At 51.9% G+C, this 13,688-nt stretch overlaps 1 protein-coding gene across 1 annotated transcript in view; it reads left to right on the forward strand.

Moving 5' to 3' along the window:
* Positions 1-297: 297 nt before the first annotated feature.
* KCNK12 (potassium two pore domain channel subfamily K member 12) overlaps positions 298-13,688 on the forward strand; it is a 51,758-nt gene continuing 38,367 nt past the window's right edge. Inside the window, exon 1 of the mRNA XM_069580456.1 lies at positions 298-1,681. Coding sequence (XP_069436557.1) covers positions 1,291-1,681 — 391 coding nt within the window. The 5' untranslated portion in view covers positions 298-1,290. The remainder of the gene's footprint in view (positions 1,682-13,688) is intronic.

The raw sequence follows: 13,688 nt of genomic DNA on the forward strand, positions 1-13,688 counted from the left end.
TCTGCTTCAGCGACCGCACCTGCCTTAGGGGTCGAGGGGACACACGGGAGGCAGAAAGGGGAAGAGAGGGTTTGGGGAGCGTAGCGCATCAGGGTGACCGGCTGGGCCGGTGCCGCGGGTCCCCGCAGCCCGAGCGCCGCCCGCCCCGCGGCTGCGGCACCGATGCGCTGTCCGCGGTGCTGACGCCGGCCGCCCGCTCGGTCGGCAGGGGGAGGAGACGCCCTCGTTCTCCCGCCGCCCGGAGCCCAATGACCCCACCCCCGCTCCTAAGTAGGATCCTTTCCCCCGAAGGAACTCTCCGAGGCCGGGCGCTGTGGATGGATCCAGGAAGAAGAGAGCGAAAGGGAACTTAAACTTCGGACCGGAGCCCGAGAACACGGTGTTGGGGAACTAGCGTTTTTCGGCCTCCAGCACCTGAGACCGCAGGGCAACGTCAAGTTGAGCAAAGTTTGGCTGCCGCTTGGACATAGGGAGGGATTTCGGGGCCAAAGCGCAGGGAAGGACTGGATGGTGTTCTCCGGCGGGGTGGTAGCTGCACCGCAGCCCGGACACCTGCTTCGGTGCCCCGCATTGGTGTCACCAGAACGACCGGGAAGGCGTCGCAGGAGCCCAGCTCCCCACCCCTTCTCTCCCGTCCTTACTCCCCACCCCCCCAACACCCCGCCCCGGGCGCCGGTGACTCCGCCTCTCCGTGGCGGGCGGCTCTCCGGCTGGAGCTGGAAAGGGAGCGCTTCCCCGGACTCTGCTCGGTTCCAAGGCTCCGAAGCCGACGCCGCCAGCTCAAGCCCGGGGGCGGGAGCTGGACTGCCCACGGAGCCTGCGTCTGGGAGCCGCTCGGCCGGGAACGCCTCATGGGACGCCCCCGGGGTCTCTCTCCGTGCCCTGCTGCCCTGTCCCAGTCCTAGGCGCCCGGGCTCAAGAGCCCGCCCCGCCCGCAGCCTGCGGCCTGTCTGGAGGGGAGTATGAGGCCCGGGGCCCCGCGGACTCCGGCCACAAGGCGGCAGGGGCCTACCTTGAGACCCCCTCGCCCGAGGGCGGTGGGTGAGGAGCCGCGGGAGCCGGCCAGGCGTCGGGGCGCGGAGAGGAGCGCCCCAGCTCTGGGGCCCGAAGGGCCGCGGGACCCGTGTGCGGCCTGAGCGCCGAGGAGGAGGCGAAGGTGCCCTGCCGTCCGGGCTGCTCCGCGGCGGCCCCAGTCCCCTGGTCACCATCCTCACGTTTCTGCTCCCGCGGGGGGGATGTCGCGGCCCGGGCCCCGAGCGCCGCCCCAGCCCCGGGGCTGAGCTCCGGACCATGTCCTCCCGCAGCCCCCGGCCCCCGCCTCGCCGCTGCCGCCGCCGCCTGCCGCGCCCCTCCTGCTGTTGCTGCTGCTGCCGCCGCTCACACCTCAACGAGGACACGGGCCGCTTCGTGCTGCTGGCGGCGCTCATCGGCCTCTACCTGGTGGCGGGCGCCACCGTCTTCTCGGCACTCGAGAGCCCGGGCGAGGCGGAGGCACGGGCGCGCTGGGGCGCCACGCTGCGCAACTTCAGCGCGGCGCACGGCGTGGCCGAGCCGGAGCTGCGCGCCTTCCTCCGGCACTACGAGGCCGCGCTGGCAGCCGGCGTCCGAGCCGATGCGCTGCGCCCGCGCTGGGACTTCCCCGGCGCCTTCTACTTCGTGGGCACAGTGGTGTCGACCATAGGTGAGCTACGCGCCCGGCGCGCGACTTTCCTTTCCGCGTCTTTCACCTGCCGCCCTTTCCACTGCTCCGGGGCTCTAGCCGCGTTCCTCGGCTCCCTCTTCCCTTCTAACGCCCGAGTGCCTACTTTCATCGTGCCCTCTCCTCCCCGCCAGTCCCTCTCTTCCTGCCTCGTCTTCTTTACTGGCTTTCGGCGCGGGAGGTGGCCTGAAAGTCCCATCCCTGGCGCTCACCCAGCGGTGACTGACTGCCTGGCAGAGAGGCCAAACGGGGAGAACACTCACCTGGGCAGAGGGCAGACTGGGGGCCACCTGCACTCCAGCACTTGCCAACTCCGTGACCTAACCTCCTGTGCCTCAGTGTTCGCTTCTGAAAAGGACAAGGGAGAGTATGTATGAGGGGGCTGGGGCTTCCTTCTTATTTCTCACGGCTCCCGGTCCTCGGTTTCCTCGTCCAGGTAATCTGGAAAGCCCTTTCTCCCTCCACTCAGCGTTTTTATCTCTTTTCCCTCTCTTCTTCTTTCTTTTCCCACGCGTTTTCCCTGAGTCCTCTAGACCCCTTACCTTGGAAAAGGTGACCATTTTCCAGACTAATCCCCAAGGTCTCCTTCCACCTTTTTCCTACAGTCTGTACCATCCCTTCCCAGAGCAAAAAGCCCATTAGACTTGGAGAATAGGACTTCAGCTGCTCTGATTCTGGTTTTCTGCCCTTACTACCCACCCGGCAATTTCCCTCCAATTTCTTGACCTCTTTTCTTTGTAACCTTGTTATCTTTCCCAATAAATATTGGCACCAAGGGGTAGCTTGTATGCAGGGGTTAGTTTCTCTATTCTTTCCGTCATTCCTTCCTCTTATTTTCGGTAAAAACAGCTCATGGTTCTGTGACTGTGCAAGAAACGCTGTGTAAATGTTCCTTGAAGCCCCTCAGCCCACTTCTTTGCCCCTTCTCTGAGCTTCTTCTATAGAGATTCAGGAGCCACCACTGCTCCCCACTCCGCCCTGTCTCTGTCTCTCTTCTCTTACCCGCTTTCTCCATCCCCCCATTTCCCTGAGTGTCATGTGAAACAGATCTCCTCCCATTACTGTATAGAGTGCAGAATAAATACAAGATTGTCACTTTGGCATGACTCTGTCTCATCCACTCCTCCTTCGAGGCCCAGGGTGAAAAAAACATTTGGCTGCTCTTGCTTCCAGTCACCCCAGAGCACTATCTGCTGGTGGTAGTTTGGCAGAGGGGACGGGACTCACAGGAATGAAAGGTTGAAGGATTTCGTAGGCAGCCTTCTCTGGGTGAATTCTGGCCTGGAAAGTGGTACACCAGCTTAGAGATGGGGTATGGACTAACTGCCCAATGTAAGCCATTGCAGATGGCTGCTGGAAGGCAGAAAGACTGCATCCATGTGCAGAACATGAGCAGCTAGAGATGGCTCTCTGAGCGTATATGTATAGTCTACGAAAGGACTTCTTTTCAATGAATTTTCATGTGTCATGTTTGATCTGATGACTTAAAATAGAAAAGGCAAATATGGCCCAAGTCCAAAGCACAAACAAACTGGATTAAAATACCCTGTAAAAGCTATATCATGTTGTTATGGTGATTGAAGATATAAAATGACCCCCTTAAAAAAATCCCCTTTTAAGAACTGCATCAAGTTGCTATAGCAACCAGTTTTTTTTAAGTGCTTTAAAAGTGCTAAAGATGCTTAGTCCTGATGACATCATGTGTTCATAGCTCATTATTGATTTATGCTCTTCCTCTTTTAAACACACCCATTTGCTTTCACCTAGAGGCACACCTGTGCACATATTGGACAGTCACAGCATTTCTGTCCCGGCGGTGTGCTCTGACTTTGGCTTCCTAATGGGACCCACTGGTTAAGGGAAAAGGTGACAGCAGTGTCCCCTTCCCCTACAGGCCGCAAGTCCGTCTTGATGGGGCCTCATTCCAGGGACCTGTGGTCTCTGTGCCTTTCTGATGAGCTCCCTTCTTTATTCTTCATTCACTGGCTTAATTCACTGCCCAGCCATGGCTTCTACAGCTTCTCTTCAGCCCTATGCATGAAATTAAGTCAACATGTTGGCAAATTGTTCCAAGCGGAGCCTTTAATCTACTGGCAGGATTGGCTGTTTTTTAGTCAAGCAGAAAGAAACTATGTTCTCTTTCTTGATTTGTGTTTGGGAATGTAGGCAAGCCTTGTAGGAGGACTATGCTGAAGCTTGTGGCTATGTTACAAATGACCCAGCACATTGTTTCCAAATTCTGCTGCAGAGAGACATTCATCTCGGATAAGAGCTGCATTTAGGGACCAGAATCAGCTGGTGAACAGCTCAGCATTCAACTAGCCCCCTTTGCAGAGGTGCCAAGAGGGCCACGTAGGTAGCCGGGTCTCTGCCAGTGATCCACCTGCTGTTGTGGTCTCAGGCAGTTAGATAAGTTCTGCTGAATCCTGAAGTAGCATGATTTTTATTTCAGTCTTCTTTTGCAAAAATGTACTTGGATGAAATTTAAGTAAAGACCTACATACGTCAGTTTCACTTCTGTTTATATAGTTCCTTTCCCTTAAATACCCTGAGTCTTCAGAGAGAATGATTATCACTACTGATGCTTTTATGGATTCAGCAGCTCAGGGAGCCAAAGCTGAGTCCAAAATGGGCTGTCAGGATTCGATATCTACCATCTCACCCAGTGAAGAGGAAAATTAGCATGCACTAAGTTTTATTTGAATATCACAATGTGTATGGTCCATGCAGCAATATGGACGTTTTCTTGTATTGTGTAGACCAGCTAACAGATTTGTCTAGACCTTAGTGTAGAAAACTGTGCCATCATTTGTCCCATAAATATGATATATTATGATATAATGTGTACATCAGGCCCTGAGTGCTATATTTTGAAAGGTTAAAGCTTATTCTAACAGGCAAGGGTTGAAGCACATTCCAACCAGGGCAGCTGAATTGCAGTGTTTGTGGGCGCCACATCTTGGCTAGCCTCACTGATGATGATTGGAACAAGGAGGAGGCCTTTGGTCCAGTCCCATGTGGCTCAGAGTGTTAAGGGATCTGTCTCAGGTCACAGTTAATTATGTGTTCAGCTGGGTCCAGAATCCAAGATATGCTGTGTTTATCCCACCAGTTTCGTTCATATAATTGGTGGGCACATTCTTATTTGAGGCTGAAGTATTTGATAATGTGTGTGCATGTCTGACACCACAGCAGGGCTGACCATACGGACTGGTCTGTTGGTCAGGCCAACAATTAAGTCCAGAGAGAGCTTGAAGGATCAGACACATCTTAGAAGTCAAACAGGCTAGAAAGAAGCATCTGGCAAGTCTTAGACAGCTGGGAAGACAAGAGCCAGCACCAAGAAGGTCAGAGGCAGAAACGCTAGCGAGTAGGAGACACTTGGGTGAATTCTGTTCCAAGAACAGTAGCCACTTGCTCTCTGCCTTCTTTTGCACCAGTGTGTGTGTGTGTGTGTGTGTGCGTGTGCGTGTGCGTGTGCGTGTGCGTGTGCGTGTGCGTGTGTGTGTGTGTGTGTGTGTGTAGGGAGAGATCGAGGAAAAACTTAGGCGTGACTGTGTATACTCAGGTTAGATGAAACGTGCTGATGAGGGGCAATATTTGCCCTGACAGTTGGCTTGAACAAGGCCCATATCTGGAGCTAGGTAATTTGCAATTGTGAAACACATGTGTGTCCACGCAACATAGACCCAGTGGGAAGATTTGCCAGTGATTGTTCAGTGGTAGTTGAGGCTGAATAGAAATTCAGTCTGAATAGCTCAAGTAAAATGAAAATCCACTTTGTGGTCTAAATTATTCATATTGATTGCTTACACTGAACTGAAATCCTGGGCAATTATTTCTCCCGTTTATGCTCTATGACATATTCCCAAGGAGATGAAATCAAGTTTGTTTTAATGTAAATGCATCCAGTTATTCATTCCTCCATTTAACAAAATCCTAAGCAAGCAGAACTCACAACCACGCCTGTCTCACCTTTGGCGTGTTGTCTGCATCTCCCATGATAACTTGAAGTCCTAAAGATAAAGACAGTAACTGGTGTTCTTTAATACTACACCGTATTCTTGGAGGCAGCCCCTAGGTGAATGATATTCAAATATAGAAAGAGTATTAATCCGTCATTTCACATCCTAAAGGATGTTTTATTGGTTTACTTTGAAAAGATTAAAAGGAAACTCTCCACTGGGGTTTTAATTATGCAACTGCTGTCAGATTTACACATAGGGAAGAACATATTTAAAAGTCTCTCTCAAATGGCAGCTTGATATAAAGAGAAATATTTTTGCTTCCTTTTATTAGGTTTTCTGGCAGCGTATTTGAGCTGTAAAGCTAAAACCACGGTGCTGTAGCCGGGATGGTGTAGGTATTAGAGATGGCACTTTTGGCACTGCATAATTCAGCTTGCTACTTTCAGAATTAGGCATACTTAATTATTCAACTGCAAGATTAGTAACAAGTTCTAACTTTTTTCTTCCTTTTTAACATGGAGTTTTTAAAATGTTTTTGTTTCAAAGGAAACTAAGACATTATAAGACCGAAATGCCACTACCCCCATTTACATTTGGTTTTCTTCTGACATGTATGTAATCCAGCTGGAGCTGGCTCTGATGCCAGGAGTGAAATACATTACTCAGAAGGAGAGGAGCACCTTTCTTTGCTTATTTCTCTCATCAGTTTTTTTTTTTTAATTGGAAGATGACGCTGTGACAACTTTGAAGGACATCTTGGGGGAGGAATCCATCATTAGATTTGAAACTCTAGATGGACAGCGAGGAAAATGCATTCTAATTCATTGCTCCTTCCTCAGCAACCAGCACTGGACCCAGCACATCGTAAATAGTCAGTAATTATGATAACTCATAATGCTCTGCCCTCATATAACTGTTTTCATTTTTGCAAGTTCCCTTGCAGTTCTTTCTTTTGTAGGAAAATGAAAGGAAACGAATTGACAGGTGCTGAGCTGCTTTTGGTCTAACACTTTATAATATCATCAGTGTTGTTTCCATCTTTCCACGTGTCCTTCACACACTAATTTTATTTATGTATTTTTTAGCCGCGGTGTGTCTTCGTTGCCGCACGTGGACTTTCTCTAGTTGCAGCGAGCAGGGCTACTCTTCACTGTGGTTTGCTGGTTTCTCCTTGGGGTGGCTTCTCTCTTAGTGTGGAGCACAGGCTCTGGTGCATGGGCTTCAGGAGTTGCAGTGCGTGGGCTCAGTGGTTGCGGTTTGTGGGCTCTAGGGCACAGGCTCAGTAGCTATGGCGCAGGGGCGTAGTTGCTCTGGTCTGGGATCTTCCCAGACCAGAGATCGAACCGGTGTCCCCTGCCTTGTAAGATGGATTCTTAACCATTGGACCACCAGGGAAGCACCGCATGCTAACTTTAATGAGTGCCTAATATTCTATCCAAATGGTGTGCTACAATTTATTACCCCTGTTGTTGGGTATCTGGCTGTGGTTCTGTTTGGGGGGCTATTTTGAGTAATACCACAGTGATTGTCTTTATGCAGATGGCCTTTTGTTCATGCAATATCTCCTTGGGTTGAATTCCAGCAGTGAAATTGATAGTTAGGAGACACTGCCCTCTTCATCCCTGGCTCTTGGGGTCAGTCCCTTTGGAGTGAAGGACTGTCTGATCTCTCCTGAGCTGAGCCTACAACCTCTACAGAGGCTAGAAGAGACAGTTACCCAGCAAAGTGCTCCATGGAAACAGCCACAGGTCCACTTGGTTTTCTCCAGGATTGCTCTCAGTCCCTGGGACTGAGCTGACCCCTGAACAAGGCAGTGGCTTCAGCATCTTCAGCCTCCCATGCTTTACTGAGGGCCACTTTCTTTGGGAAATTTGGGTGAGTGGAGAAGGGCAGGAAGGAAAACAGGAACAGCTTCCCAGCCATCAAAGACAGAGAGGGAATACCTGGGGCCTCTTCCTTCCCGTCCCCTGTGTTCCCAGGGATGTCTGCCACCACTTCTGGGCCAAGCCAGCTGATGGAGGGGGTGCATCCCTTTGGTCCTGACTGTGCCCAAGGACCCCAGCCTGGACTGACCCAGAATTGTGCCACATGGAGCAAATACCTATCTCTAGAATATTCCAGCTGCATAACACTGTAAAAATCCTCTAGAACTTTCCCCAAGCATTTATACCTTTTTGTCAACAAAAAACAGCAAGCCACCTATTACAGAAAACAGACAGTAGCTGAAGTCTTACAGTGTCTGGACACAACGGCATTATTTTCCCAGTAACAGATACTGCCGACCAAGAAGGTGGGCCACACAGAGCAGTGCTTCTCAATCAAGACAGTATCCAAATTATTAGCTCTGATCATAGTACGAGTGTCAGTTTCAGGAGGTCTGGGTGGACCCTGAGACTCTGCATTCCTCACTAGCTCCCAGAGATGCCCATATTCTCAGTTCCCAGACTGCACTGGACGCAGCATGGGTGTAAAGAAGCAGCAGTGAGTCAGGGACTGCAGCCTAGACCCGCTCTGCCCCTCACTGGCTGCACAGCTGTGAGCAGGACCGGTCACCAGGTGGGGCCACAGTGTCTTCATTCCTAAAAGTAGGGAGTGCTGGGGTCACCCGGGTGCCTTCCAGCTCTGATGTTCTCATATCTGGGAGGGCTGCTCACTCACATCCTCTGGTGCACTCAGTGCAGGCTAAGCACACCAACTCTGCAGACTGGGTCCCAGTCCCAATTCTGCCACTTCCGGGCCATCCGCTCCTAGTGAGAGGGCAAGCCTCTTCTCACCCCAGTTTCCTCCTCTGAGAAGTGAGGATAGCAATGCTCCCTGCCCATGGGCGCCCACAGGGAAGAAGGAGCTAATCTGTGTGTGCAGAGCCTGGTAAGCCCTGAGAAAGCATCAGCCCCTCAGAACAGGGTGAGCCTCATGGGCGAGCCCTGCACTGCCCCCTTGCGCAAAGGGAAGCTGCGTCCAGCCCTGACCCACCGTTCTGCGTCCAGCCCTCTGGGTCTCGCTGCCCCTGCCCTGTGGCAGCTACCACCCTCTCATGGGCCACCATCTCTGGGGCGCATTGCTGTCTGGGGCTGTTGCATAACTGACCTGGGAGGGTGCTCTTTAAAATGCATTTTCTTTGGGTCTTCAACTGGCATTTTTAATGCCTCGTGTGTGTGCTGTTCGATCTTTTAAAAGAAGATTGGTGAATAACTGAACGAGGGACTGAATGGTGGTTTAGACGGGGTCCCTGCTGTGTCTCTGGTCCTCACCCCTCAAGCAGAGCCCTGGGAAGCCACCCTCTATCCCCCGCTGCCCACCCTCTGGGTTTGGTGGGCCGGGGCCTCTTGGCAAAGCCTGGGCTTAGGGGGAGGTAGTGGAGCTGAGACCAGCAGAGAGACCAGACATGGCTCAGGCCAGGCCTCACCATGCTTCTCTGAGGCGGGTCTGGTGTTGGGACCGTGCGGAGAGGCAGTTGTAGGATGGCATTATGGTGTCACCCCATTGTAGGGGGAGCCAGGGTGCTGCTACTCCCTTCACCCTGGAGCTCCTCAGCTCCCCCGAAGGGTGGAGACTGCATCCCCAGGTCTAGGGCAGGAGAGGTGAGGCTGCAGAGCCTGCCAGCAGGTCCCTCTCCAGACTGCACCCTACCAGGAGGGAGCAGAGGGTAACTGAAGCAGAGGGTAACTGAAGCATCTCTGATCTCTTTGATTATCACCCACCCCCCAAGCACATGTGTTATGTTTGTGCATTTATAGTGTTTTTACCTGTGTTTACTCAGGAATCTTTCCCCAAATCCCAGAACAGCAAAGAGAATGCTGTATTCCCATTTCACAGATGATGAGACAGCTCAGAGAGGTTAAGCAAGTTGCCTAGGATTACACAGCAAAGAAATCAGTGGCAGGATAGAGGATTCAGGAGCCCTGACTGCGCAACAACCTCTCTGTTACCCCGAGCCATGCACAGCCACAGAGGGAGGCAAGTCCCAGCCCAGTCTAGGGTCTGCTGGGTAGTGGGGGCAAAGGAAGTGAATGTGAGGCTCTGTCAGCAAGGGCTCAGGCACAGTTTAGGGATTTGGATTTGGTTCTGCTGTGCTCCTTGTGGCCCCAGTGGCTACGCTGAGCTGAGGGCTGCCTGCTTTCCACCCCACACCCCCATGCATCCTTTCTGAGGGAGGCTGCAGGCAGGCAAGAGTGTGGATGAACATGGTACTCTGTGCAGAGCTCACTACAACTCTAGGAGCTGTGTTGATGGGAACGTTAAGGGCCCATTGCACCAAGCTCCTGCCCAGAGAAAGGACCTCATGACCTGAGGGCCCTCAGCCTTGTACTTGGGATAGCAGCGGTGGCCAAGGAGAGATGGGAACAGAAAAGCAAATAACCCGAAGGTCCGCACTTGAGCACACCAGCCAGGAAAGTCTGGGGACATGGCCAGCTCAGGACTATCCAAGGTCATGTCTTAGAGGCAGACCTGCTCAGACACTGAGGGAATGCATGAAACCAAGGATCCACCAGTACACCCCCGACTCTAGCCACTCTCAACTTCTGGCCACCCCACACAGCCCCACCCCTGAACTCCAGGCGCATTCAGGCTCCAGGCCATTGCTCATGCTGTTTTCTCCACCTGGATGGTCTTCCCTTTCTTTCCGTTTTCCACCAAATGAACTTGGTTTTCAAGCTGCAGCTCAGATGAGACCATGAGAGCAAGACCTTCTAGGAGCCCCTCTTACTGCCCCAAGACACGTGGTCATTATCTGTTTCTATGCCAGTTTCCCTGGCAATAATGCCAGACTCTGTGCAATGGGATAAGGTATAGCAAAGTCTGGCACAGGACCCAGAACCCAGTAGGTGTCCTTTCTCCTTCCTCCAGGTCAGGAGCCCTGTCTTAGTCTTGCCTGTCACCGCTAGTTAATGACAGTGATAGCCATATGGCAGCAGCCATGCATTGAATGACTACTATGAAGTGGGCACCGTGTTTGGAGATGGAGATAATTAAAAATCAAAGAGGTAGTTTCTGCAAATCATGGAGCAGAATGCTTGGCACAAAGTCGGCGATTAATCAACGTATGTTGAATGGATGGAATGAATAAATGAGTGTGAGTAACTGAAAACCTTGGACTGCTGGAAATAATAAAAAGAGAGTGGAAAAAGCTGGGTGCAGGCTGGGCTCCAGGAACCTCCCAGTGCCTGCCTTTCCCTCCCTGCCCTGTGGAGCCAGAGGGGCTGGCTGTGCACTGGCCCTTCTGCCGGGCCACTGGTTTAACGATCTCTCAGTGGCTGGCAGGTGTGCAGCAGACAGCCAGCTCGCTCTGGCTGGGGCTCCCCTGGCGAACAGTGCTGTCTCCGTGGCTCTCTGAGTCAGCCGGGTCCTTGTCCTACCCTGCCTGGGGCCCAGCAGAATTACTGGAGTGAAACCAAACCAGCTGATTCTGAGCCTCAGCCCCAGTGCCCCAGGAGTAGTGGGAAAAGTTCAGTTCTGAACAATGAAGCCAGGCTTCTGGTCCCAGCTCTCCCACCAACCCAGATGGCCCATCTGGCCCTGGCTGTCGCTGCAGCTTCTGGCCACAAGGAAGCCATGCTGAATTCTGCCTCTCAGTTCAATATCTCTGCCTTCTCCATCACTAGCCCATGGCACACCCCTTAGAAACCAGATGTTGGCTCATAAATTGAACAGAAGTTTTATAAGTAACTAAATGCAGTTCCACAAATCCAGAAAACCACCTCATCCACACAGCCGAGCACCATCACAATGCCTCTAAAAATACTTGGGAAAGCTTTTATTGGAATGGGGTGTCCCAGCTTTCTGGAAAGTTACAGTTGAAATAAACATAAGCCTCAAATCGCACTCCGCGTGACTTCTCCCTAATCCTTTCCAAATGGCCACGATCTCATCCCCTTGCTGCCAAGTGTTCTGCATTCTGAACGCCTCGTGGTGAGCTGCTCACACCAGGACCTGCCAGAAAAGCTGCAGGGACAGCCCGGGCCAGGGAGGGAAAAGAAAACACAAAACTGCCCATGTTGAGTGGAACTGCAGGGCCTGACCTTCCCAATACCCAGAGCCTCTCTCTCCTGTTCTCTGCTCCATCTCCCCATGCCTGGCACTGGGCTTGGCACATGGAAGGGAGGGGCTCCATGAATACTTGTGGAATGAACATAAATTTGAATAATTGGTCATTTCCAAGATTTTCAACTCTACTTAGACACCAGTTTGACAAAAAAGTAAAATACGAAAATCTCCACTTAATCAGATGATGATTCACTTTGTAAAAGAAAGCTTCAGTTTGCAGAGGGATTCACTCTGGTGAGTCTGTAAGTAGCCAGGGTCACCAGTGCATTTCAAGTGAGATGGAGCACGCAGCCGGTGTGTCAGGAAGCCAGCAGCCACATCAAGTCCCCTTTCTGCCATTGCTACACAGACCCCAGATCTCTGAGCAGCCCAGTCCCTAAAGTCAAGGGGTTCTGGTCAAATTCGCAAACGTTACACTTGACCAGTGGGCAGTTCAGAGGCATGGATTTCAAGAGCTGATGTGAGAGGTGTGCCTTGTTCTGACTGGAGTTGCTCAGGTCCGCTGGAGTGGTCCAACCAACAGAGCATATGCCCAACATGGGGAAAGTGCGTTATAAAGCTCATTGCTGTGCATTATTCAGCCAGGCAGGCTGGTCCTGTAGGTGCCTCCATGTTAAGAATGAATAAATTTGCATCACCAAGACACAGTTTTCAGGGTAGTGTAGTGATTACGGGCAAGTGCCGAGGACCCTGGCCTGCCTTAGGATTCCGGCTCTGTCATTCACTAGTGGGGTTGCCAGGGAACATCTCCTGACCACTCACTTAAGAAGTCCGGCTCACTGCCTTCATCTCCACCCCTGTCCAATCTCCCAGGCATGACCCATCCAAGACCCCAGCCTCACATTCCTTGACCATCTCATCTATAGCAGTGTTTCCCTCTATCTCCCTCCAGCAAGTCCTCTGTTCCATCCATGACCAGTGAACTGCACTGCCTTCAAAGCTATGACTAGTGAGCTGCACTGCCTTCAAAGCCCACCTTCTGGTCACCACCTCCCGCTTTTCCACTCACATCCTCTGTTGCCCCAATATAGGATTCCTCAGACCCCAAACCTGTAGTCTCCTACTCTGAGGTTTCCATCATTTTCTTTGGGCCCTCCTTTCTTTCCTAACCCTTAGATTCACTCTCTCTGCAAGGACCCCTAGCCTCCTTGCCCCTCTCTCCCTGCATTGTGTCCCTATACCTACCCTGGTACCATCAAAATACCACCTTTCCACCCATTCCTTACCTGTGCCCAACCTGCTCCATGTGATGCTGACCAGTCCAAGTTTAAATTAATGACCCTGGGGACCAGCCAGACACTCCATCCTGGCAGACCCTCCTCCTATCTTCCTACTGTGTCAGTTTACCGCTTATTCCTCTTCTTCCCAGGGAGGCTGACTTCCTAGCCTCCCACACCCCTCACTCTCTGCTCACTCTTCATTGAGAAAATAAAAGTAATCACACAGAGACTCTTTCATCTTTACAATTCCAAATCTGTTCATCATGTGGAGCTGCCTCTCCCTTAAAACAGCAGATGGACTGCCCACTTTCAAATGCCTGCCTCACTGGGTCTCATCCTGTCCAGCTTTCTCAAAGACTTTGTTTTTGCCATTACACACACCAGGCACTGTTGGTCTGTCCTCCAGTATGCAAACATGCTGTATTTTCTTCCTTCTTAATAGACCCCTCCCTTGACCCTTTGCATCATCCTCCAGCTACCTCCCCATTTCGCTGCTCCTTTTTACAGGAAAACATCTCAAAAGAGTAGTCAACATCTCTCTTCCTCCACCGGATCCACCTCCAACCAGAGTCCAGCCTGATATTTCCACTGAGTATGCTCTTGTAAGATCCCCCATGGCATCCTTTCTATAATACCAGTGATGACTTCCCCGTCTTCATCTTACTCAGCATCTCAGCAACATTTGACACCACTGACCATTCCTCCCTGATATCCTCTTTTCTCTCGGCTTTTGAGGCACCATGCACTTCTTGACCC

Source organism: Ovis canadensis, chromosome 3, assembly GCF_042477335.2.
Source record: "Ovis canadensis isolate MfBH-ARS-UI-01 breed Bighorn chromosome 3, ARS-UI_OviCan_v2, whole genome shotgun sequence".
NCBI lineage: Eukaryota > Metazoa > Chordata > Mammalia > Artiodactyla > Bovidae > Ovis > Ovis canadensis.